General features: G+C 40.4%; 1 protein-coding gene across 1 annotated transcript in view; it reads left to right on the top strand.

The window, feature by feature from the left end:
- Window positions 1-16,331, top strand: part of CRB1 (crumbs cell polarity complex component 1) — a gene marked incomplete at its 3' end in the record, with an annotated part of 164,876 nt that extends 148,545 nt beyond the window's left edge. The window contains exons 11-12 of the mRNA XM_082265223.1: window positions 2,799-2,925; window positions 16,116-16,331. Of these exons, the coding sequence (XP_082121349.1) occupies window positions 2,799-2,925; window positions 16,116-16,331 (343 nt within the window). The remainder of the gene's footprint in view (window positions 1-2,798; window positions 2,926-16,115) is intronic.
- Between the last annotated feature and the right edge of the window lie 11,576 nt (window positions 16,332-27,907).

Raw genomic sequence — 27,907 nt, 5'->3', positions numbered from 1 at the left:
TATTTTCAGTTTTTGAGTTATATTTGGTCCTGGGAAAGTTCCATACACCCATGATGCAATTTGTTGGATAGACTATTTCTGTATCTTCTCTTACCTGGGTAGGGGAGACTCTTCTTGTTGCCTGCTGCTAGCATGGTTATCCATTGGAGCCTCAACGGCCAGAATTCTAGCGGATACTAAGCCCATTCCTTCCCCCATCCTGCTGACTCCACTTGCAGCCTCGGTTGCAATAGTCTATGTTAACGGCGCATATCATTTTTTTTAGCATGTTTTATGGCATTTTGGCAGTTATTATTTTTATACTTTAGTTGAATGATGCTAACATTTTTTTTTTTTTAATTAATACAAGCGCATTCTAATTTTTTTTTATATATTTGTGGCTGCTCTTTGAAGGATCAGAGCCTTTGGGTGAGCTGCTGCATACATTTATTTTGTACCTCCTTTTACGCTGTGGGATTTTCTGTGTGTCCACATAATGTCCCAACAATATAATCTGCAAATATGAAGTAATTTTTTGTCTGATTTTTGTATTTTCTGTGTTCCAAAGAAATTACTATGTTGAAACCCCTCTGTGCTTGTGTGAGGTGTAAGGCCTTGTCCACACAGGGCCTACTAAAGCGTACGCCCATGGACAGCTGTATTTACTTGCACAGGGATGCTCAGATGTTCCTTATGCAGGCAGTCCCATCGATGTCAATTGGGACGGTGCGGCTGAACAGACACAGCCATTGCTTCAATTTTGACATTTGTGTGGGTGCATGGCCCTGAATGCAGACTGTATGAATTTGGGGACATGCACTTGCCCCCACCCAGATGTCAAATTGGGAGCAGCTGCTGTGCCCGTGCGGCCCTGCGGCCACAAGGAAACCGCCCTAGTGTGAACCTAGCCTTACATATTATTGCATGACTTCTGCCTAACACAACTGAAATTGATGTCCTCGCTGGGGAGATTCACCCTTTCCACTAATCCGGCTGACCATTGTCACTGGCACTAAAAGTCTTAGGCAATCCAAAAATTTACAGTTGTCCATGAAAAAGGAGGTGAGATTAAAACATTCAATGGGGGAACTTTCCAGTAAGAATTGCCACTGAACTGAACCATCTCATGAGAATGGAGGAATTAATTGCCATGGCCAAAGATAATTTTGCTTCTTTTTACTAACAATGAAACGCATGGAAGGAATTTTCAACTTTATCTAAAATGTTGTCCTTTTTTACTTTTTAGTTCTTTCCCTGCTTTACACACGTTCCTAACAATACTTCTTCTCTTACTCCACCAACCTTCTCATTTTTTTTCTTTTTTCTTTTTCCTCTCTCTTTTCAATGTTATGTCTCTTTTTTCAATATTCAAATATAGGTTGTACTTCATTTGCTTTTTCCAATCACCCTCCTGCACATATTATTTTTTCCTTTTCCATTATAATTTCATATATATATCCAATATATCCCATTTTATTTTATTTTTTTTATTTACTTATTTATCTCTCTCTTTTTTTTTTATTGGTACACAGTATTCATGCATTAATATGTAGTAAGAAATGATAATTAATATACCTTTTTATATGTGTTATTGAGATTCTATATTTGTTATATAATACACGCTTGAGTGATATTTTGTCATATTTGTTGATACTTGTATCCATTGTCACGGGATACTGTATTAACGTTTTTTAATATTGTCCTATTGGCCTATCACACTTGTTTTTATTAATCTGTATGTTTACACCCTTAAAGTGTTACTAAACCCAGAACCTGCATTCACTATATCTGGTCTCCCATGGTACACAGACCATAGAAATGCAATTATTTTAGTAAATATAAACTGATAAATACCTTTTCTCATCAGCAGTATATAGCAGCCTTGTGACTTGTATCATTTCCTAGTAAAGGCTTGTAGCAGGAGTTTTCATTCTCCCCTGATCCTCTGTCTGGACAGTGCTGATTGGCCCTGTGCTGATCACATGCACTCTCCCAAGAAAAAATAAACTTTCTAGCAATACACACCAAACTGAGCATGTGCAGCCTGTCCCCTGGCTCTATAAATTTCAGGTAATTTGTTGGAGACAGTGAAAGAAGAGGAGGATCAGCGAGACATGATAAAACAGCCTTTATACACAATGCAAAGGATTAACTCCTTAGGTTCTACATTGAGTATAACAAGCATGCTTTACTGCATATACAGACTGATTTTACTGTTGTGGATTTAGTAACACTTTAATAAAAAGTTTAATTTGAAAAATTATTTACTTCCTGTTAGGAGGGGAAATCTCCACATCTAGACACAGACAGCCCAAAAAAAGTTTAAAAGATCAATTTATTTACCCCATAAGAACGGCAACCACTCTTTCACTGCAAGTGCACAGAGTAGAAATCCAGCATACAGTACGTAAAAAAAAAAATGGCGTTTTCTAGTTTTGAATGAAATAGGTCAGCAAGAGAGATTTCCTTCTCTTCCTGTTATGATAACCAGACAGGAAGTAAGGAGAACTCTCCAACAGTAAGGCTACGCCCAGCAGCCCTTGCCACTCCTCTGATAAATGGTTAGCAGTGGTGTTTGACAGGTGGTGAGAAGGTGATAGGTTGCCTCCTCACCTCCTGTTGTAACCTTGTAAATTGTGCAGAAAAAAAGCTGCAGCCGCATGCATGACAAGTGGTGGCAGCATGGCCCCATTCACGTCAATGGGTTGCATTAAGCAGCAGTAAATAAGTGCCGATTATTGACTTTTGTAGAATTCACGAGTTAAAATCAGATTTGTCCCAAACAGAACCTTTTTTGACTGTTTCTTGTGGATTTACAGGTGTGAGGTTGACTATGATGAATGTGCGTCGAATCCTTGTCTCAATGGAGGAATGTGTCAGAACCTGCCCAATGAATTCCACTGCATCTGTGACTTGAATTATGCTGGGAAACTCTGCGAGATCGATGTAAGCGACCTGTCATTCTACGTGTCCATGCTACTGTGGCAAAACCTTTTCCAACTGCTTTCTTACCTGGTACTGCATATGGATGATGAGCCAGCAGTAGAGTGGGGGGATCAGGAGTATGATGAAGATGATTAATAGCCCGTCCCTAGCCAGGACCTACACAAGCCCTTTCCCATTCTAAACAACCAGGCAATGGGACTGTTTGTGTGTAGCGCTGCCTTTATTAGCACATTTTGTTTGTTTGTGATACCCAAACACTAGGCTAGCTGCTTTAGCCCCTTCATTTTAGGGGTGTTGTGAGCGTGGTCTTTTGTTTTTATTTTATTTTGTCTATAATGGGACATCTTTGTTGCACTAAGCAGCCATCTTTTTTCTAGTATTCTCAGGAAAAATATCAGACAGAATGCTTTTGGTTCCTCTGGCAGTTTGGTTGCTATGGGTGGCATGAGCAGTTAATGTTTTGTTTAAGGCCCCTTTCACACATGCTGTCCGTTTTGTCCATTTTTCATGCATTCATCGACAGATGAAATGGGTAATCTTCCATTTACATCAGTTTATATCCTCATCCATCATCATCCATTTTTTTAAACTGAGCAAAGCTTTTTTTTTTCTTCCGTTAAAAAAAAAATGGATCAGACGAAAAACGGATGTAAACTGGCAAATTGTCCATTTTTCATCCATTTTTGCATTGGTAGTAGATGTAAAAAAAACGATGAAAAACTGATGAAAAACTGATGAGCACTGATGAAAAACAGATGAATATTTAATCCAATTTGACGTAACTTAACTGATGAAATGAATGGTCTGCATGTGTGAAAGAAGCCTTAAAGCGGAGTTCCACCCAAAAGTGGAACTTCCACTCATTTGCTTTCTGCCCCCCTCCGGTACCTTTCAGGGGGGAATGGGTACCTGTTTTTGACAGGTACCCTTCCCCACTTCCGGGAGATGGCGCCGCGGCGCTGTCCCTCGGAAGTTTGGCCCCCTCCTCCTTCCCCCGCTGCCGAGCCAATCCGAATGCGCAGCGCACTCCGCGCATGCGCATTGGGGACCTGCCCGTGAAGCCGTAAGGCTTCACTGCCGGATTCCCTCACCGGCAATGGCGGCGGCAGCACCCAACAGCTGATGGAAACATTGGCTGCGGTGCCGGCATCGCTGGACTCCAGAACAGGTAAGTGACTTAATATTTAAAGTCAGCAGCTACAGTTTGTGTAGCTGCTGACTTTAAGTTTTTTGCAGGGGGAGGCTGGAACACCGCTTTGAGTGGAAGTAAACCCTCCTTTCGTTTTCAGCCAAGGAAGCTGCCATCTTGGTCTCTGTTTAATCTTCAACTGCCATGATGTTGCACATGTGATGAATTATGACACCAGATATTGGATGGTGGGAGCACAACTAATGTGACAGTTAGCATTCCCGTAACATGCCGGGAATGTAACTGTTTTTTTAAGCTGTTAAATCGTTGGGTTTACTTCTGCTTTAAATAAAAAAAAACTCATTCAGTCAACAGGTACGTTTCTATTGGAATGCTTTCAGAATAAGTAGTACAGAGGGTTTATGAGCTACTGCTCCCCATACGTTGGACATAACCCATATGTGTACTGTCTGCTTTGCTGCAGGCAGCAACCAATGTGCCTAGTACCAGCAGATTATTATACTGACCTCCCATTATAAGTGCACAGTGTAATAAAGCCATCTAGACATGCCATTAAACCTGTGCTAAAAGAAACCCAGAGGCTGATATTGCTGAAAATATACCAGTTTCCTGGATATAATGCTAAATTTCTGGCTTCAACACATTCTAAGCCACTGACCTGGAACCAGAAAGCCACAAATAAGTGAGACTGAAATCAGAACTCCTAATCTGCCTGCTTGTTCTAATTCAGAGACTCTAAAAGAACTTGGCATACTAGGTCTGCATGAACTAGAACCAGCATTTTCAGATGGAGAAGACAGCAATGGCTACCTCTAGGTTTCACTTAAAGGGATAGTTCACCTTTACCATAAAACTACCTATGCAGATAAGGGGCATCTGTAGATAAAAACAAACTGTGCAGCTCTGACTAAAGTTGAATAATGCCTTCGCTATAGGTGTAGGCCATTTACATACCTTATGAAGCTTGACTGGAATACTCTCAGGACTTTACTAAGTGAGGCCTAGTCATCACAGCTCACCTCCACCATCACAGGAGTGAGCATTCAAGCACTGAGCTCAGAGCTACGGCATCAGGTATGTAAATGGCCTACACCTATAGCAAGGGAATTATTCATCTTTAGTCAGAGCTGCACAGTTTGTTTTAGTCTACAAACATCCCTTACCTGTAGAGGCAGTTTTTTTTTGTAAATGTGAACTAAGGATTGCAACAATCCACTTTTAGGGAGAACAAAAAAAGGCATCCTGTACATATGTTTATATACATCAGAGATAGGTACAGAATCATTTATGTGCAATAGCTTTCTTGGGATATTTAATTGTATCTGCATTACCTGTACCTAGGTGCGTAAATACATTGCAGAAGGTCGCATACAAATTCTATGAATACTTGCTCTATGACATCCCTTGTACATGAGCGGTATTGATGCATCGCTGCAGATGTAACTTTCTGTTCTGTGCCATAATAGGTTAAATACAATGTTAGATACACATATCCTTGTGTCTATAGCTTGCATTTACCTGAATGCTAAATGCAGACTGTAATACATAACAATAGTCTTGATGCAGTGCAGTGGACCATGTAGATAAACAGATCACAGCATTCTTCTCTGTGACCAGAAGAACTTTAGGAACTTTTCAAGCATATTATTGCAGTGGCCCCGTCGCTAGTGTTACAGGAGAATAATCTTATAAAAGAAGTGGAGGAATTCTTAAATCTCCAGCAGGTGGCAGCCTTTGCTATCTGACACTTCTGGATGTGTCGGTTTGTTCACTGTTGCACACTGTGGTTCATCCTGTCACATCATTACAGGAAAGAGTAGTGGTATAGGGGTAGGCGGAGGAAACTGTGGGTGACATGCTATCTGACATCACAGCACACAGCTACAGCTAAAACCTTTTTATTTTGTTTTTGGATAGAATGGGGAAGGGTTGGAACTGCTGTCATCTGGTCTGCACTTGGGAGATTTTGCAGCTGTATCTGTCTTGGTGACTATTGTTATTGGGACAGAATGGGATGGGAATTTCAAAATGTAACAGCCGTCACTAGAACAGGAGAAGAGGAGAAATCTTCCAATGGGGACACCTGTGTTGGTAACAGACCAGGAGGGGATTTAAGCTCTCATTGGAGAGATTATCTCTCATTTGGCCAAATTAGGTCATAAATGTCATGAGCATCCTCGCCCCTTTGTCCCTTTGTATACATGCAGCTGCGGGGCAGGGAATCCAACCCAAAACCCTGATTTTTAATAACTCAAACAGACTACCATGTAAAGTTTCCATTATTACTGTAGTACACTGCTGTTCATACTAATCTCTTTTCATTTTGTACTTGTATTATCTTGTATTGTATTTGTGTTTTATGTATTTCTGTCTTCATTAAAATGTATACATTTTCATCTTGAATGTTTGTTGGTCCTTGTTCTTTCTAATATTACCATCATCATCATAATAACTGGTGTTTTCTCTATTCGCCTTTACCACTGTCATCATCATCATTGTCCTCATCCTCACTACCAGTATTGTTGTTAAAGTGTTACTAAACCCACTAAACAGTAACAGTAAATCATCTGTATATGCAGAAAGCATGCTTGTTATACTCACTGTAGACTCTAGGGGATTAATCCTTCACATTGTATAAAAAGGCTGTTTGATATTGTCTTCTCTAAGCCCCCTCCCCCTTCTTTTACTGTCCCCAATCCATCTGCTGACAGAACAGAGCCCTGGAAGCACTCTGCACATGCTCAGTTTGGTGTGTATTGCTATAGAGTTTTTGGGGGGTTTTTTTGGGAGGGTGCATGTGATCAGCACAGGGCCAATCAGCACTGTCCAGACAGAGGGTCAAGGGTCATGCAGCCTCAAAGGACAGTCGGTGGAGAATAAAAACTCCTCTTGCAAGCTTTAACCAGTGCTCAGCCAGACACTGATGGAAGTAACAAGACTGCTATATACTGCTGTTTAGAAAATGTATTTAGCAGTTTATATTTACTAATATAATTGCATTTCCATGTTCTGTGTACTGTGGGAGACCAGATATAGTGAATGCAAGGTCCTGGCTTTCTCAGTCCTTACAAATAGGGTATATGTTTAAAGGCAGTACATTGCAAATAGCAGTGATAAAATGCAGAAAGCAACAACCCATAGAAACAGTCAGATGTACCTTTTAGACAGTAAAGAGAATTGGACACATAATTCTTATGAAGTATATGCCATGCTTACATTTGTGTAGTGAAAACAAGAGTGCCCCTTTAAAGGTTTAAGAATCCAAGAGTATTTATGTCATAATGGAAATACAAAGATAACAAGCTATCTACTAGTATTTTGTCCCACCTTCTTGGGAGCTTCAAGTGTTGGCTTGACTAGGGAATTGGACTTCTATGGGTTAATGAAAGTTGATTCAAATTTAGGAGAGGACTTGCTGCTTTGCTCTATCAAAAGTATTTTTCAACAGCTGGTTGTGTAAGAGTCCATCACTCAAACCAGCACTTGAAGGCTTTACCATTCCTCCTGATGAAGGAGAAATGTTATAGCTTTGAAATGCATTAAATGATGATTATTGAACTTCTATGATGAAATAAATGGAACCCTTGTTAGAGCTCGTATGTAGCACAGACACTGTGTTATACATTGAATTATGAACTCACTGAATTTCTTGCAGGATTATAGACTTTTTTCTTTTTATCGAACAGTTCTAAAAAAAAAAAAAAGAATTCTTTCAATATATAATATTTAACAAACAAAAAGGCAAAAAATAAAAAGCATTTATTGTTAGATTTTACATACACTTTAACTGCTAACAGCAGTAGGAGTTTGGTCAACTAGGTTCCCTGGCTAACCTTAGGGTGCTGCATGGAGCCATTTGTTTTTAATTTACAGACTAACCTACATAATGGATATCATGCATATGCAAATAAGAAATTTAGGTTCAAATAAATTAAAAGTAATTACAAAAGGAGCGGACCTTTCAGTCTGCAAGAATTAACTTCTGACACATTACTATATACAGCAACAGTGTATATTTATATTAAAGGGTTAAACATAGCCAAAACATTTTCAATTCTGGGGTAGGAACAGAGTCCTTGGCAAGTTTTTATTGCTGTTCTTGTCCCTGCAAGCTTGTTTCACCGTTTGTATTTGTCCTAGTGATCATTGACATAAGTAATGGGAACCCAAAAATGGTGTTAGTCACCAGAACAAGTGGTGGCAGTATGTCTTTGAAAAGGAGACATGTGTTCTGGTGACAGTTTTTTAGGGAAATCATTTTCCTGAATTTGTAGAGATTATCTTTCACTTCTTGTTGCATCTCTGGGACAGAAAGTGAAGGGAAATCTCCTAAACAAGACACTTACAGAATAAACTTTGAGGTTTTTACTCTTTCCTACTCCATGCCAAAAAAAAAAAAAAAAATTGGTGCCATTTATACACATTAGAAAGTGGTACCTAATCATCAACCAGATGACTTTGCCCAGGTTAGGAGTATGTCAGTCTGCTGCAGGCAGGAGGAAGCATGTCTCTATTCTCCTGTACCCAAGTGACCAGACTGAGAATCATAGTATTCAGCAAGAGGCTGGTTTGTGTAAGATGTTTCTAAACACTGCCAGGAAATGCATGGGGACCAGGATTCAAATGATAGTTTCTGAGATAACATCTCAGTCTACGCTGGTCCTGATCCTGAAGAGTAGCTGAACAAAGGTGAGTCTGCATTCTTCCAATAAGGAAAGCAGATGAAGGCATTGTTCGGGTTAGTACTGTGATCTCTGTGACAGGTAATAAAAGCTTGTTAGTGTTGTGCTTACACACTACTTGGCATGCATGGATTTACCATAAAAAAATGCCTACACTTTAAAGATGTACATTATTCTACTTTTATATTCTCACTTTCTTGCATAGTGGAAAATATAAACTGCTCATTTCTGACCTCTAGTGTTAGAATACAAGATAACAACTGATGGCAACATTACAGAAGTGAAAGTCAATGATACAGTGCCTGAATACTGTACCGTATGTAGGGAGTCTATTAAAACTACAATGGAAGATGTAACAAAGTTGATGCTTTATAATAATAACAATCCAGATTTCAAGTAAAAAATATTTTTAAATAGTTTTTGATATAGAATGGAATTGTTATAACTCCTATTAGAGATTTCAATCTTTTTTGCTCTATGCAAAATGTAAAAAACACATTTTGGTTTTAGATATACTAAAGAAAAGCCGAAAGAACCTTGAAAGAAAAAGCATACTGTATGACACAGTGAGCACTATAAGGTGCCTGTGTTTATCTTCCCTGCACTACTCTGCCTTACCAATCTGCTACTTGAGCCTAGAGAAAAGCACATTATTGCCTAAGTACGAGGCACACTGGGATACTACTTTTAAGCTCCTGTCCCACTTCCCCAAGGGTCAAAGTGCTTTGTGAACAACACACAGAATCTAGAGTCACCTACAGCAGTGCCCTGCTCCCCAATTGCCAGCTAAGGATCAAAGTAGAAGAAACCCTCATTTCAAATATGGGGGTGGGAATGGGGGAAACAGGGGGGCACACTTAGCCCTGTGCAAGAATCAACTTTTAGAAAGTCGATGTGTGCATGTGAACTGCAGACAGCTGCTTTGGCTGATCAGTGTTTTTAGGAACGTAGTAAAGATAAGCACTGGTGGGTTAACTATGCTCTTCCTTCCCATTCAACCTGCTCTTTTCAATGAAAATGTTTGTAGCCTGAGACTAAATGACCAGTGGGCAAGCTATGGACATTCAAAATTGAGCGATCACATGCGAGTGGCTGCGATTAGCTGTCAGTCTCTCAATGGGGATGCTGTCCATAGCTAAGTGCCGGGAACAATTGCTGGGTATCCCACATCGCTAAAGTCTCAATTTGCAAGTTTAAATTTGGCCTTTAAGTGAAACTAAACCCTCCTATGCTTTACAGCCAAAGAAGCTACCATCCTGGCCTCTGATCTGCATTTGCCCTAGTACTGCATACATGTCCATCTCTGACACCAGTCATCTGATGACTTGACAGTTCAGTTAAGAACTAATAACAGCACACCAGTAACTCAAAACATGCCTTGAATGAAACTGTCTTGGGAAACAGTTAAGTGGGTAGGTTTAATTTTACTTTAAAGACCCTGCAAGTTCAGAGAAAAACCTTTTGATCCAGTGAAAATACCCTTATCTTTTACGTCCTGTTGTTGGTAACACATAGCATTATTGTAGACTGAATTGTGTCTATTGAAGTATGTATTCTTAACTCAAAAAAGTACCCTAAGTTGCTCCAAGTCTCATCCAGATTACTTTTTTGGTTGTTTGGATCTGACTTCAAGTCATTCTTGAGATAGGCTAGGGGCTAGGGACTATGGACTATGGACTATAGGACTTGTAATGTGCTAGAGCAGTGTACATGACCATAACTAATGTGCACTGCTCTTTCCAAACAGGATTAGGGGAAAGGGAGAAGTTCTGGAGTCACCAGAAATGTTATCAGACGAATGAAATACACAGTAAGAAATAATTTCATGGAAAAAAAGATTACAGTGACATTAAAGCAGTTGTAAACCCTTACATATACCCAGTGAAGTGACTGGCCTTAGGTGATACACAGAGATGAACCAAATCCTCCTACACAATGTGTACCTGTTTATCTGCAGTCTTCTAATCTCATCCATTCAAAGTCCAGAATTTATAAAACTTGCCAGGGCTGTCAGATAAAGGAGACAAAGAGCTGAAGTTAATGCACACTCTGCAGGGCACAGTGAGGAGAGCTCTGAGAGTCGATTGGAGGGAAGAGACACACCATCTTTTCACACAACACAACAATCTTTCACACATTCTAGGCTTGTCGTGGAAATTAAATAGGGCTTGTACTGAAAAGTACAAATGCACTGCTCTTTTGCATAAGGATTTACCAAGCATTCGGCGATAAAGAAAGGAACAGACGCGCTGGGTCATTTTGATGCCATCTGCCAGGTATCTCTCCATTGGATATGTATGTGTGTGTGTGTGTGTGTAAGAGCAAGTGTTTGTGTGTGAGAGTTTATGTGTCTTTTAGCTGCTGTGTGAGCTTGTGTGTGTGTGTGAGTGTGTGTGTGTGTGTGTGTGTGTGTGTGTATGTGTGTGTGTGTATGTGTGCCTTCTTCTGTGTTCTGTCTCTCTCAGGGCAGGCTTGTTTTATTTACAGAAAGGGAGTTACAGGGAGTGGCGTCATGGCCACCAATCACAGATACGTATACATTCAAAAAGCACAATAGAAGCTGTGGAGTACATGCCCATAGATGGACACGAATAAACAAAAGGCTCAACTGCCAGAAAGCACATGGCTTTTCATTGTTCATTCATGTCAATCCATAAACATGTACTCCATTACTTGTTGGTGGGTCTTCATCAAACATGAATCATATATATAAACCATTTTGATAGTGACCATTCTATTTGTTCCAGTTGATGAGGTTTTATCTGCATAAGATAATAGCAGCAGCCCCCCCCCCCCCCCCAGTCACACCGTTTGAATGCGACTATAAGGAGCCATCTATTAATCTTGGTAAAATATGAGTTTTCCATATCACAGACATATCTCAGCAGCGCAGGGCCCTGAACCGCAGACATAGACCTATGCGATGGACTCTCTTTGCTACAAGTATTGTGCCATCTCATCCATTGGAAGATTTTCACCAGCAAGTCTTTCCTACAATGACAGTTAAAGCGACAATCACTGTAAATAGCGATTATCAGTAAAACTTGACACTGGGAGACATTATGACTATTTAAACTAAATAAAATGTCTATCAAAATTTCCACAACAGGCTCTTGTACTGACAGACCCGGGTAAATGCCACCTTGCTGCCCTAACAAGACTGGGGGTGTCTGAATGCAATGAAATTGAGAAACAAACAGAGGATGCACCGGCCTAGTGCATTATACTCAATGAGTTACTTTATTGGATAAAAGGAAGATACTCACAAGCATGTGCTTTAAAACAACATATCAAATCATAGGCAGCTATACATACATGGTAACACGTTCTAGATGTATCGTCCCACAGTAAGACTGGCTGACGCATTTCAAGGTATCGCCTCTTCTTCAGAGCCAATTGAGTTCATGCACTAGACTGGTGCGCCCTCTGTTTGTTTCTCAATCAACTGGAGGTCCCTCCTCTGTCACCATTTTTCTTTTGGTGTCAGTAAAACTTGTAAGAAATGATTCATGCTGATAGCAGAGGAACAAATACAAAAGTGGCAACTACCCCAAACTATAACTGGCCTTTGCAGCAAGGTGCACATAGAAGGGCCATGCACATCACAAACAAACAAAAGACTTTCCAGCACACTTACCAGCCAGCCTGTAAAACACAGGCACTGCGGCTTACGCATATATTTGAAAATGTGTGCAAACAAAACCCTTTGTTTTTAACATAAATTTTTAGACAGGGCCAATTTGTATTTTTTGCACGCTAGCTGGTAAGTGTGCTGGGAATTTTTTTGTTTGTAGCAGAGGACTGAAGCATCAGACAGAAATTACACTTAGTGCTCTTAATTGAGACACACTATAGTACACATTATAGAGGGATATGCTTTGTTCATAGCTCATGTCTGAGGTTTACAACTACTTTAACCACTTGCCGACCGCTCACAGTAATATTACTGCGGCAGGTCGGCTCCCCTGGGTCCAGCGACGTACACCTACTTCGCTGGACTCCTAGTTATCTGTTTAGACACAGCGGGAGTCGGGCCGGAGGAGGAGAGGCAGCGATCGCCGCCTCCCTTCCCCGATCATCGGGGAAAGTGTGAGAAGATCCGCCCACTTGTGTAAACAAAGCAGGCGGATCTTCTCTGTGACAGACAGGAGGAGATCACAGAATTCAGCATAGCTGAACCTGCGATCTCTGTGTGTGTCACAAAACCCCCCTCCCCCCACACACCTCAGTAAGCATGAGGCATACATTTAACCCCTTGATCACCAACAGTGTTAACCCCTTCCCTGCCAGTGTCATTATTACAGTAACAGTGCATATTTTTAGCCCTGATTACTGTAGTAATGTCACTGGTCCCCCCAAAAGTGTCAAAAATGTCAGTTAGGGGTCTGATCTGTCCGCCGCAATGTCGCAGTCCCGCAAAAAATTGCAGATCGATGCCATTACTAGTAAAAAAAAAAATAAACAATAAAAATTACAAATCTTTCCCGTAGTTAGTAAACGCGATAACTTTTGCGCAAACCAATCAAAATGCACTTATTGCAAATATGTAGCAGAAAAAAAATTGGCCTAAAATGTTAAAAAATTTTGATTTTTAAATTTTTTTTTTGGGAATGTTATATAGCAGAATGGGAAAAATATTGTTTTTTTTTCTCAAAATTTTTTTTGTTTATAGCGCAAAAATAAAAAAATGCACAGGTGATCAAATACAACCAAAATAAAGCTCTATTTACGGGGGGAAAAAAATGACATAAATTTCATTTGGGTACAGCGTCGCACAACTGTGCAATTGTCCGTTAAAGTAACGCAGTGCCGAATCGCAAAATATGGCTTGGTCAGGAACGGGGTAAAATCTTCCGGTCCTAAAGTGGATAAAAATACACTCATTGAGAATTTTTTTGTCAAAGACATGTAGCTAAATACATTTTGGCCTAAATATATGACAAAAATTTAATACATTGGATATTTTTTAACAGTCAAAGTAGAAAATGTCAATTTTTCGCAAAATGTTTGCTATTTTCTTATTCATATCGCAAAAAATAAAAAGCACAGAGGTGATCAAATACCAGCAAAAGAAAGCTCTGTTTGTGGGGAAAAAAAGGACGTAAATTTTGTTTGGGTACAGCATTGCATGACAGCGCAATTGTCAGTTAAATTCGCACAGTGCCAAGTTGAAAAAAGTGGCCTGGTCATTGAGCAGCAAAATCTTCCGGTCTTAAAGTGGTTAAATAGTGAATGTGTAGGGATTCACCGGTTCTTTGTCGGTCTTGGGGTCCTGGTGTCAGCAGGTTTAGTGTGGGAAGCCAGCTGTGACTCCTCATGGCTTCACAGCTGGCTTACCACTGCACATGTATGAGCCCTGCTGCACTTTGTAAATGGTCTCGCAGGCTCCTGGGACCTATGATGTGTCCCAGAAGGTTGGAGGGTGGTGGGGGGAGAACTTCTAGTGGCATCGCCTAGGCCATCTGGCCAAAAGTGGGAGACGGTACCTGTCAACACCAGGTGCCCCCACCCCCCTCCCCCCCTCCCCGACAAAAAAGTCCCAAAATAAGAATAGGAAGATGAGGAGGGCATAAACGGGTTTAAGAAATGGGAGGGCTAATCGGGTTCACTGAGAGCACACATAAAGTGCACACAGGACAATTTGTAAAATAAAAAGCAGTTTTGCATTTGTCAAACTGATTTAAGAAACTATTTATTGATGTAGTTAAGTGCATCTATGGTCAAAATACAAAATCATATATTTATTTTTACATTGAATTTAACTCTATCTAGGTCTACTCAAACTAATCTGAATGATCTTGAAGTTTGTAAACTTACTTTGTGAAGAATCTCACACATTGAATTCCTTGAATCCTGTGACAATTATTTACTATGCCATGTGAGTAGGCATTGCTGTGTCACAGAATTCACAGAGTCTGCCTTCTGAACTAGAGAGGTGCTGGGAGGAGGAGTTTTAGGAGGCGGAGTCAGTACAGGAATCACTGCTTGCAGGCAGCACTGTACCATGGGATATGTAGTCCTTAGAAATTGAGAAATTGTAACAAAAGTTCCAGCGCTATCATTGTGGTAGCTGTACTGTAAAAAGTCCCAGACCAAATTGGTGCTGATGCAAATAGAATGCTGTAAACAATCCTGAAAGTTACCAAGAAAAAGATAGCAGCGCTGTCCAGATATTGGTATTCTTGGAGTGCTTTAGTGAAATCCTCTTGTCAAATCTGTCATCAGCCAGCCAAGAAGAGCTAGAGATCAATGTTGCCAAGATAAATGGGCAAAAATTCTGCAGGATCCAGATGTTCAAAGATGGTAGTTGTAGATGTTGGGAGACTTGCATCCATCAATGGGTGCCTGACCACAGTTAGGGGTAGCAATCAATTGGATGGGGTATCGCTCCCCCACCTCATGCTGTAAATGTTATGTCTCTACCATCTTTGAACATCTGGATCCTGCACAATATTTGCCCATTTATCTTGGCAACATTGATCTCTAGCTCTGCTTGGTTGGCTGATGACAGATTTGACAAGAGGATTTCACTAAAGCACTCCAATAGCACCAATATCTGGACAGCGCTGCTCTCTTTTTCTTAGAAATTGAGAGTAAACAGCAGAAGGGAAGCTGCAAAGCATGCAGGGAATCCAGGAAGTTGTGAAGCGAGTTGAGTTGACTGACAGGCAGGCAAAACTCACAACATGAAAGGAGACTTTTAAAGTAAGCTTACATTGGTGTGCAAAATATAAATATTGTTTGTATTGTTACTGCAATGCTGATGTTAAAAAAAAAATGCTGTGATTTCAAATTTCCTTTGACACACCAAAATTGAGGAAATAAGAATATTTTTGTTAGGGTTTATATACACTTTAAACATACCTCCCAACTTTTTGAGATGGGAACAAGGGACACCTATTAGCAAAAGTATGTAGGCATAGGGCACCCCCCGACCTTGCCTCCTTAAAGGAGAATTATACAAAAAAATGATTAGTTAAACCCACCAGTTCTTCTTTTTTTTTACCACTACTATTCCTTTATATTGGCTTTCAAAATGTACAAATACAACAATTTAGATATTTGATGAAAGGTTTAACACTGGGAAACACTTTTTAAAAGATAAAAAACTGCATTTTCAATGCAACTATATAGATCAGATCAAAATAATGGAGAGACTTTGTTCCAAGTCAGGGACAATCTCAAGAAATCAGGGACAGTTAGGAGCCATGCTTTAAAGCTCATTTACTACTACCACAGCTTGAACACAGTACACTTTTAAAAGACCCCATCATAACTTGGCTTAGGCAGGAATCTAAATGTTCAGCATCAAGAATAAAAGGTGATTTTACTTTTAACTGTTTGTGTTTCTCCTCCAGTTGTCAGATTTCATGCCTCCAGGAGTTTTTACTGTTGTGGCATCTGTGGTTCTGGCACTCTTTTTCGCTGTGTGTGCTGGTCTTTGCATATTCATTGCTGTGGCTAGCTTGAGATCAAACCAAGGAACCTACAGCCCCAGCAGACAGGAGAAAGAAGGATCAAGAGTAGAGATGTGGAACATTGTTCAACCACCGCCCCTGGAGAGACTCATCTGATAATGACCAGCATCCTCAGTGCAGCTCTAGAAGGACCACCAGCCCAACAGGAGAATACTCCATAAAATGATATTACTGAGACTTTCTACTATGGTGGACATCATCCTACCACCAAATATTGCACTCCTAAATCAGATATAAAACAAAGGAATATTGATTCAAGCATAGACCTAAATGACTGTTGTGTGAGATTCCTTCACTTTCCCATTAGCTAACTGGGGAAATCAGATCAGATAGAATGAAAACCATGTGCAATCTCTATTGCTTTTCTGTAATGAACTGAAACTCCCCTTTGCATAGGGATGCCAAACAGACACAGGTGGCAGGGTGATTGGATTATGTCTTCAAATCCATCCATTCTCAAGTATCTATGGTTTATTTTGAGTTTTACTTACTTATTAATAGCATATTTGAGGTAACAAATCTGTGGCAACAATAACAGAGATCATTCATTTTTGCTTGACATTGTGGCCTGACGCCTGAGATGTCAGCTGAAATGTACTCATAAAAAGCAGGAACAATTCTTTCATATACAAGCCTTTCACAGAAGGACAACGCAGATAAGATGTGAAATCTACCTGGAAAGCAATGCAATAAAACAATTACAAAGTGGCAGGTACACATCACTGTCTATACTTGCCATTCTTTTATGGGCAAATATTAAGCCTCTTTGTGTTTAAAATAGGTATACCTAGATATAGGCAGCGCTGAAAGGCTTGAGATTCCCATAAACATTAGGTAATAGTCTCCTGATCTGGTGGTTAGATAATGAAATGTTTAAATAGCAGCAGCAAGAAACCACTTTTAAAAATATGATCAGAGAATATATAAAATATTGCATTCCCCAACATAACTCAGCATTGAGACTGTGTGAATCTGCCTTCTTCTCATAACATTCCTCCATTGCCTAAACAGGATAGCTAATGTGGCCAAACTGGTGCTTTTTAGGACAAAAGTGGGCACAGAAGACATCCAAAGGTGGCCATATATTGCATAAAAATACAACTATACAGTAACCTGTGTGGCTAGTGTGTAATGTAAACCAAGTTGTTTTGAAAGATATAGCTGCAGACAGAATGGCAATTAAACACTGTGCTTCATTTATATTTTTTTCCCTCTCTATCCTCCATTGAGGAACACAGCTTTTCAAGCAACCAAGAGTTATACTGTTGCATATAGGAAAAACTGACACTACACGATAGAAACTAAAAGCCAAACTCTTAGAGGCTTTAACCTTTCTCACCTCACACCTGCCCAGTTACTCTTAGTGTCTACAGAAGAATTGATACCTCCTTCCTCTCTGCTATTATTTTTGCTTGCATTGGGAGATTTTCTACTATCAACAGCTGCTGGTGGATTCACTCTGTGTACTAGTGTTCCCTTTGTAACAGTCCATCAGTCGACAGTGATATCCCGTCTCGATTCCAGTTGGTGCGAACTCCACTATTTAGCTCTGGCCAGTTATCTGGGCACTCTTTGCTGAGTGTCAGAACAAGAGCTGTGGCCTTACCAGGTCTCTGAAAACTCAATTTTGCGACTGCAATTTTACTGTTACTGTGTTGGGGATTTTTCCCATGATTGTACCAATGGATGTAGCTAATGGGACACTGGGTTATTTATGTACTGCCTAAACTGGCTGGGATTTGCTTAGACATTTGGGGGGGATTATCTTTACTAGATAGCTGGGCCGTGTTTTGGCTGGAACTGAGATTTTAACTTTCCTGCCTTTTGTCCTGTGGCTGGGCCCGATAATAGAGTTACTGTTACTGCATATGCGTACAACATCTGCTTCCTTTCCATGCTCTTCTATTTCTGTGGTATTACTGAGGAAGTCTCTGAGACAACATAGAAGGCTGCTTCCCTGCACTCTTTGCAATTGTCCATTTTGCCACTCCCAATTGTGGGGGATTGGTAGCTACTTTCTTAAATGTCCAGCCTTTTTGTGTTTGGTCCAACACAAAATCAAAGAAACGATTCCTCTGCTCCTGACCTTCATTTTAATGTGCGCAAGGCAGAGATTGGCATAGCAAGATTGTGTTTTTTCTTTGTCATGCAAGTTTTTTTGTCTCAACTAGTACATCTTGCTGGTACTGGAAACAACAACAAAAGAAAGCATGCACCGGCCTAATGCATTATCAACATAACCATTTTTATTTTGAAAGATAAAACGTATTCCCTTTACAAACGCATAGCAAGCAAAGGGGTGCAAACGAGACCACCTCAAGATCCACAGTGCTCAGCGAGTGGTGTGGGAAGCCTTCGTAGCATCCAAAGGCTTACATGTTTCGAGGGTCAATCCCTCTTTTTCAGAGCCAAAGACTGTAAAGAAGAGGACTACTGTTCGCTAGGGATTTTGAGACAGAGTTCCCTAACTTTTTTGAGACTGTTGGAGATCCCTTAGGGCTCTTTGTTGGATGCTGATTCTCTCCCTTCCCTGGAGGAGGAGGCCTCCCTAGCTGAATTTCAATCATGAAAAACAGAAGGAAAAAGGTTTATTTTCTAATTGAGACTATTTATTCAACTTTAAAATGAGAGGATTCCACCATTACTTTACCTACCACTGTATCTGGCCCTGGTTCTCATAGACCTAAATGTTCTACCAAGTTGTTTCCTCTTTATTCCCTATTTTAGGATTGATCTACAGAGACTGGAAACACCCAAACAATTACATATTTACAGGTTGAAAAAAGACACAAGTCCATCTAGTTCAACCAATAGAAAAAAAAATGTAGAAAACCTCCATATACACAATCCTATACCCACAGTTCAATTCCTTGACCTTACTTGTTTCCAGATGCTCGATCCTTTTACTGAGAATTATGTCACAAAATGGACTACTCCTCCTGAGTCGCCTCACCTTTACAAGGCTGTGACCATTTACTTCTTAGTGGGAGCGGCTCTTTAACCCCTCCTAACCTCCCAGGCATTAGCTGACTGGACTAAATCACTAAGTAAAAGATCCATTGCCTACTGGTGTTATTTTCTTACTTTATTGACTATGTTGACCAAATGACTTTTGCATCAAATTTTATGTGCACTGCTGGATCCTAACCATGTTTTGTCTTGGGCATCCCTTTCTTCGGTTTTTGATTTGCAGAGTGATCTGGTTTAAGTGCTATTCAATAGAGCAACAGTAAAAAGGCATTTGTCTGCTTTTGGGAAAGCTGGATGTGGATTGACTAGCATCTCAGTTCAACCAAAAGCTAGACAGATTTGTCTCCTAAACAAGGAATCCAACATCCGATGTGGGGGATGATGTAGTAGCTAAAGCTATTTCCTGCTGAAGCTATTACCTCATCTACTTCAAAGGATTAATTATGAGGTTATTCCAGTCATTCTTATAACTCTGCATTGGTCTTGCAGATTATGGCACACCAACCTTGTTAATCCGTTAGACAACATTCTGTGGCCTTTATCAGATAGGCCACACCTGTTGTCCTGAGGAATGATCGTCTACACTGCTTCTCGGTTGCTGGCCTTAATGACTTGTCTGTTGGAATCCAGTTTCTGAGAGACAAAGTCACTGCAGGTTCTGTTATCCTGACCATGCTTAAAGCTCATAAATCTACTTTCTGCAAGATTTATCATCGTATGTGGAAGGTTTATTTTTGCTGTTTTTTGGAGGTTTCTTTTTGATGGGTAAACCCTTTTTAATTAAGTTAGGGGTAGAACAACCTTTAGCCCTTAGCACCATCAAGGGACAGGTGTCTGGCCTGTCTGTTCCATATCATTGTTTACTTGCTACTAATCCATACCTTCGGCACTCACTGTAACTGTGAAATCTAAACCTAGTATTGTTGAAGTTACAAAGATACCCATTTGAACTGATTTTGGACATTTTCTTGACACCAGTAGCCTTTCTTGTGGTCATCACTTCTCCTAGAAGAGTCTCCAAGTTATCAGAATTGTCCTATTGGGCTCATTTCATTTTACGCAAATGCAAGGTTGTTTTGACACCAAGGACACCTTTTACCTAAAGTGACTCTGCTTTTCACCTTACTGAAGATATAGTCCTACCAAATCTGTGTCTAGCACTGGTTCAGCCCAAGAAAATATCTTTCTATTGTCTGGATCTCCCGGTCTTAGAGCCCGCTTCACTAAAATAATGAATTTTTCTCTGACTTTTCATAATTTATAAAGTCGGTGCATCTGACTCTTCAGGTGCTAGTTTCATCCTAAAACATTCTGCAAGCATCTGTATAATTCCATTGTTTTTCACTTGTTATGAGTTTTTTTCTTGTTGAGCTGGTTCACCTGTATTGTTTTGGTGAGCCTTTCCATCTGTTTAAATTGCTTTTGACCATCCCTTGTTTGTTCATTATTCATAAAGGGATGTCCCTTAACACGATAGAGAAAATAGAATTGTACTCCCTCTAAAATCCTTTACCCAGTGTCTATTAAAGGCACACCCTTTTTATATCCTTCATATGCTATCTTTCCTCTTTGGACTGCTTTTTACAACTGAAAAGGTGTGAGGTGTGGGGGGTTTGAGCTTCTAGAAGACTGGCCTTCAGTTTCTGTGTCCATTTCCCTTGTGGGTGGCAGTATAACCCTTGGTCCTTTAGTATCCATAACTGTGTTTTTTAATAGACTCCAAACAAAGAATTTAACAGTACTAAAGCAATTTTTTTCTATACTTGTATTGTACTTGCACATATATGTCATGTTGTTTTTTTTCTGTGTGAACCCTCTGGGGAGATTTTCCTTCAACTGTGAACCCCATACAAAAAAAGGGGGGTGTAGTTATCTCCAGGCCTGAAGGGCGTGGGCAGTTAAACAAAGATTATCAGTAGTCTGTGTCCTCATTGAAGTGTCCTGTCAGGAGCTGAGGGGAAATCTCTCCACTAGGGGCATAGATGACAATCCAAACCTGACAGATTTTCTAACCCTGTCCTGCTTTATATACAATTATTGGCTGTTGAAAGTGGGCAGTTGGGCAGGCTAACATGGATTTATTAGCACAATTTAATGTGTTAAAGCAATAAATAAAAAAAAGTATATCTTTAACATGTAATTCCTTATTAAAAGAAGCACAAATGTGACAAGGAACCCTCCATTCTGCTAACCTCCCAGGTGCCTATTAGGAATTACACATAAACAAAACCATACCTAGCCAAGTTCTGCCACTGATCACTGGTAACTAAGGGGATCATTACAAGGCCAGCTCTAGGAACAGTAATATTGCCCTGCGATAACTTGTGCCTCTTACAACATGGTGACAGCGTTGCAACCATACAGAGGGCCCAGGCAAAAAAAGTGGGCCTAGGCAAAAAAAAGCAGCTGAAGAATGCTTACAGCCAGTAAAATGTAATTTAAAGCTGGCTAGTTTTACACAAACTGCATCTAAAATATAAGCTTGCCTGATTATAATTTCACCTTTACCTATACACGACTAATGGTGCCTTTTCTACAAAATCAGACAATTTCTATATATGATAGTTATATGTAAACTGTTTATATGTATAGGTCAGTGTTGGGGTAGTTACTCAAAAAATGTAACTAGTTACTAGTTACTAGTTACTTCTGTAAATTGTAATGAGATTACTTTACTAGTTACTGCATTTGAAAAGTAACTTCACTACTTATTACTTTACTTTCCTCTTTCTTAATTGACCGTGTAGAAGAAGATACATGACACTCTTTCTGCATAGAGTTTATTGTATAAACACAGGCATTGGGAAACATGAGAACAAAACCTGAAAAAACAGAATAAAACATAAAGTGCAACAAAAAGTCATAAACTTCATCCCTCTCTATTCTTCGAAATAACGATTGTATCGCACGGCTTGGGTAACGCAGGAAAGCGCGTTCCTATAGCCTAGTAAAGTAGTGTAGTTACTTCTTATAGCCTAGTAAAGTAGTGTAGTTACCAATATTAGTATTGTAACTAGTTACTTTACTTAGTTACCAAAAAAAGTAATTTAGTTACTGTAATTAGTTACTTTGTAACTAGTTACACCCAACACTGGTATAGGTACATGGAAAGAAATCTGAAATAACATTTTGCAGAAGTTTTTTTGTAAGAAATTCCAAAAAGTGTGTTATATTCTATGAATTCCTTCCAATCTTAGGTTGGCCTGTTACATTACCTGACTATAATAAGCCACACAATCAAGAGTGTAACTATAGCCTGCCTAGAAATGTGTTTAAAACCTGTCAAGAGAGAAATATGGGAGATGCCATCTCTCCTTCCAAAATGGCTACATGCCTGGCTGTTATGTTCACCCCTAAATCACAGACCTGACAAGTGTGCAGTTTAAAATCAGAGGAAGTCCATATCCGACTACTTGTTTCAGGTCAGTGATTTAAAATATTGAATCCCGGGATGACTTCATTCAGCAATCTTTATGGCACAAACAGAATGTCTTGCATTCCTCCACTTGAAGGGCTGCCCTTTAACACATTTCACCCTTAAGCCCCACACACACAGGTCGAATGCAGGGCAACATCAGCCAGTTCAATAAAAAAAACGTCCGAAATTCGGCCCGTGTTTGGCCGGCTTCTGTTGGACGTGCATGCTGGAAAACTAGCAGCCGACCGGCTCCTAAACAGCACTCTCAGACAATGGCTGAGAGAGCTGAATAGAGTGTTCTGGGGCGGTCTTCCTGTAAAAACACAATAGCTCAGCGGGAGAGGTCGTTCTACTAACTTCAGATTTTTAGTACAGCGGCTCTAACGGAGCTGACAAATTTTTTTTAAGCCTAGTACACACTACTAGTTTTTTTTTCACTCACCCCAGCAAGGCTGAATGAAAAAAACCTGACAGCTCAGGAGAAGCCACTGTACTAAATATTAGTACAGCGATCTTCCCTGCTTTGTTATTATGTTCTGACAGATGTCCCGGTCAGTGCTCCCAACCATTGGCTGAGAGTGTTGATCGGGAGCCAAACGGCAGGCCTTCGACAGAAGCCAGCTGACTGACACACAGAACACACAGCTTCAGTAGAAACTGGCTGATGTTGCCCAACATTTGACCCATGTGTACTAGGTTTTCCGGACTTAGTCGTTTTCTATGAAGAAGGGTGTAATGCATTGAAGGGGCATTCCTTCAGGTGAAGGTTTCCAAGATGTACTAACAACGTGCGACCCTTTGTTCCCTATATAGTGCTTAGACAGAGTGTTAACGGGCTTCGGGACCAGCAACTGCCATGTCCACAACAGAAGGAGAACATTTGAAAGTTTGGAAGTGGAGAGATTTAAGACATGAATAACTATTAATACCAAAGGTTTAGAATGAAAGCCAGACAACTCACAATTTTATAAGGAGTTGTCAACAATAGAAGCCGTTGTGATTCTCTTATGACAGGTTTGATTATTCGAGATAATAAGTATTATGTAACTTAGTATTCAAGAATTACAAAAACATATAGGTCCACAGTACCTGAGGTGAATGTAGGTGTATTAGTGCATTTGCAACAAAAACAACAGAGTACTGTCTGTAATACTTTTTTTTATTTGCACTAACATCCAAATTTTCAGGGCAAGCTTTTAGGGTGTACCCCTTCTTCGAGGTCCAATCATTTATGGCCAAAATAACTTTTTTTTTTTTTTTTTTACTTCATTAATTGCCAATAACATGTATTATAATCATGCACCAAAGACTGAACCAATGATTTGGAAGTTTCTAGATTAAATGCTAATCTGTGCTTTTTTTTATACACTATATTGTCAAAATAATTGGGACACCTTCCTTTACATGTACATGAACTTTAATGGCATCCCAGTCTTAGTCCATAGGGTTAAATATTGATTTGGCCCACCCTTTGCAGCTATAACTCTTCTGGGAAGGCTGTCCACAAGGTTTATGAGTATTTCTTTGGGAATGTTTGACCATTCTTGCAGAAGTGCATTTGTGTCTTTATAGACCTTGATTTGTGCACTGGTCCAAATCATTTAGTGAAGGGGGATTATAGTGTGGGGTTGTTTTTCAGGTATTGGGCTGAAGGGAACACTTAGGGTGACAGCAACCAAGACATTTTGGACAATATCATGCTTCTAACTTTGTGGGAACAGTTTGGTGATGGCCCCTTCCTGTTCCAACATGACTGCACACCAGTGCACAAAGCAAGGTCCATAAAGACATGGATGAGCGAGTTTGGGGTGGAGGAATTTGACTTGCCTGACCTCAACCTGAAAGAAAACCTTTGGGATGAATGGGAGCGCAGACTGCGAGCCAGGCCTTCTCAGCCTGACCTCACAAATGCATTTCCGGAAGAATGGTCAAATATTCCCATGGACACACTCCTAAACCATGCGGACAGCCTTCCCAGACGAGTTGAAGCTGTTATAGCTGCAAAGGGTTGGCCAACTCAATATTGAACCCTGCAGACTAAGACTGGGATGCCATTAAAGTTCATGTGCATGTAAAGGCAGGTGTCCCAATACTTTTGACAATATAGTGTATCATTTCACAACAGTAACTACCTATTTCAGACATTAAAGTGTATCTAAAGCCAAAACCTTTTTTTTGTTCATTTATGTACAGTATTGGGAAAGGTTAGGGAGATTTTCCACTTTCTGTTCTGGGGAAAACATTTTACTATAAAGAAAGTGATGGAATATCTGCAGTAGGAAAACAGACAATAAAAAAAAGCTGACAGAGGTTTTAGCATTCTCTTACCTAATGTAAAAAGGTATTTTTACTTTTGTCTGTGTTGCTGTTAAAGAGATTTGCCTTCACTTCCTGTCCTGGGAACAAGTTTTTTTTACCAGACAGGAAGTGAAGGAATCTCTCCAACAGAGCTTCCAATGGCAGTGAAACATGAACAGGTCTACTTCTTCATTCCACCCAAAAGGTAAAATAAAAAAGGCTATAAATACACTTTGATATTTGCAAAGCATCTACTTTCCTATATTCTTTGTACCTATTATGTGCCAATATGTTGTATGTGTTTTTTACTATAGGCAAAGATACATAATTCTGTAGATAAATTAGTGAATTAAAAAAATTAAACTGCATATATATGTTCCTTGTCTGTTTCATAAATACAAAAACAAAGCTGACTTGTATGCACAATGTGAATGGATTGGTTTAGAAAGATACCTGTGATTACAGGCCATCATATACAGGTGCATCTCATAAAATTTGAAAATCCTCAAAATGTTAATTTATTTCAGTAATTCAATTTTTAAAGTGTAACTTATATATTTTATACAAATGCATAACACACAGAGTTATATATTTTAACTATTTCTTTTTTTTTTTATTTTGATGATAATGGCTTACAGCTAGTAAAAACCCAAAATTCAGTATCTCAAAAAATTTGAATATTACATAAGACCATGAAATCTTGGCTTACTGAAAAATAAGTCCATGTACAGTATAGTATGCACTCAATACTTGGTCAGGCTCCTTTTGCATGAATTACTGCATCAATGCGGCGTGGTATGGAGGAGAACAGCCTGTGTCACTGCTGAGATGTTATTAAAGTCCAGGTTGCTTTTTATAGTGGCCTTCAGCTCGTCTCCATTGTTGGGTCTGGTGTCTCTCTTCCTCTTAACAATGCCCCACAGATTCTCTATGGGTTTAGATCAGGCGAGTTTGCAGGCCAATCAAGCACAGTGATTCCATGATTTTTAACCACTTGCCAACCAGCCGTCGTAGTTTAACTGCGGATGGTCGGCTCTGGGATGGGAAATGACGTACCTGTATGTCGCTTCGTGTAACAGATAGGAGGGGCGCATACGTGCCAATTAGCTAAAGGGGGAGCCAAACAGCGGGTCCAGTGAACGTGATGTCTGCTGAGCAACGCTTTTTCTTGCCCAAGGCCAACAAGGCCCAGGCCTGGGGTGGCACTTTTAAAAAAAAAAAAAGTGACAAAAAGCCACCCCCTGCGTGAAAAAAACAGCCTCCTCCCGGCTCCTGCACAAAAAGAGTCCCCACTGCTTGTGCTACACTTTTAGTGTAACGCCAGCCTTATGGGCCAGAATGGGCCAAGTGGAAGGGCCTAGGAGGCAAATTGGTCTGGTGCTCCCATAAATCGGCCGCACTGCTGCCAGTTTGATAATGCTGGCCAGCGGCCGATGACTGGCCTGACTTAATACAACTGGCAGCCGCCAATACTAGTAGGTGTGGCACTGGCAGCAGGTCTTAGCAGCCTAATGCTTTGCCTATCCTCCTCTGCGGCATACCGGGCTTTTATAGTCTTCTGGATGAGAAGTAAAGCTGGAACATATACTTTTTTGCTCATGGTTTTTGATTTGTCTTAGGTTTTTCTCTATAGAAACATCTTAATGCCAGTAAATCCTGTTTTATTTAGCAAAATGTATTGTAATTAAACATACACAGGTAAAAGATCTTTCAGTCTGTGTGTTGACATATTTTGGGGTAATTTTTGGCCTGATTGAGTCCTAATGCTTTGACTATTAAACAGGTTTGTGAATGTCACATGACCACCTTCAAATGGAACTGTAGTTGGGCAGGTCCCCATCTCCAGTGTTCCTCACAGGATAAGTGGCACTGACAGCCAAGAGCGGTACCTGAGTTGTCAGATCAGCATTGCATGTCCAATAATCCACGTGTAGCACTGCCCACTTGAGGACTGCTGAATTGTTCACCTTGGGATCCCCCTGGGTTACTGTTAGCAACTGCAGCAAGCACAATTTAACTCTTTACTCTCTGGCTCAATTAACAGTCTAGGGGATGAAGTTGTTTTTTGGTTTTATTTAAATTAGGGATGGCCGAAAGGGAAGAGTGGGATACTCCAACTTGAACTATTCACAGTAGATGAGGACTCCTGTCTGAAGATGCAGCCAGGCTGCTGATTCACCTTGCCACTTTGATGAATTTAGTATTAAGTCTCTCTGTAGAGGACTTGTTAGGATGAATCATCTTCGGGATACACACCTATTACCCCCTTTCACTCTACCTGCTGACACCCATCCTCTGACTATCCTACACAAGGGTGGCCCCCCCTCAGGTCAGGCCCCTAGACACGATCCCCTGTACTCACGATACTGTTTTTCAAGGGTCTCCGGTGTCCCTACCCCTTCAGTCAGTTCTCATGGACCTCTGGGTTCAGCTCCTTCCTTCTGGTCCCCAGGCCGACCCCCTGTGACTGCGTGCCACTGCTACAGAGGAGGAGGCAGCCACCACCCTCCCTCCGGGACTCTGTTTACCAACCAAAGACCTTGCAGCACATATGCTCCTGGCTTTTATACCACATCCTACAATGCACCGAGACAAGCAGTCTGTGCCAATCACTGGGGCTGTATCAAAGCCTGTGTACCCATTGGTCAGATTTCCTCCACTCTCCAATATGCCTCCCTATTGGACCAGTGTGAAACACTCCCTAGACCCAATGAATCACACACTGAACACACTGAGCAGACCTAACTCACAGGTTCTGCTCTCTGATAGGCAGAAAGCAATATAGATTTTCCTGCTGCTCCTCTGATAGGCAGACGGAGCCAAAAACTATACTCTCTCACTAGCACCTACCTAGGAGGGTGCTACACACAAAATGTATTTAGCCCATTTCTATCTGCTGGCCCAATGTTATTTCATTTAGGGGTATTTTAGCAGGTGAATATGAGCACTTCCACCACTGGAAGTGCTTTTGTTATTGCTTAGCCCT

Source organism: Pelophylax lessonae, assembly GCF_965119305.1.
Source record: "Pelophylax lessonae genome assembly, chromosome: 8".
In the NCBI taxonomy this organism is placed as follows: domain Eukaryota; kingdom Metazoa; phylum Chordata; class Amphibia; order Anura; family Ranidae; genus Pelophylax; species Pelophylax lessonae.
The sequence above is the reverse complement of the archived record's forward strand: the minus strand, read 5'-3'. Positions and strand labels throughout refer to the sequence as shown.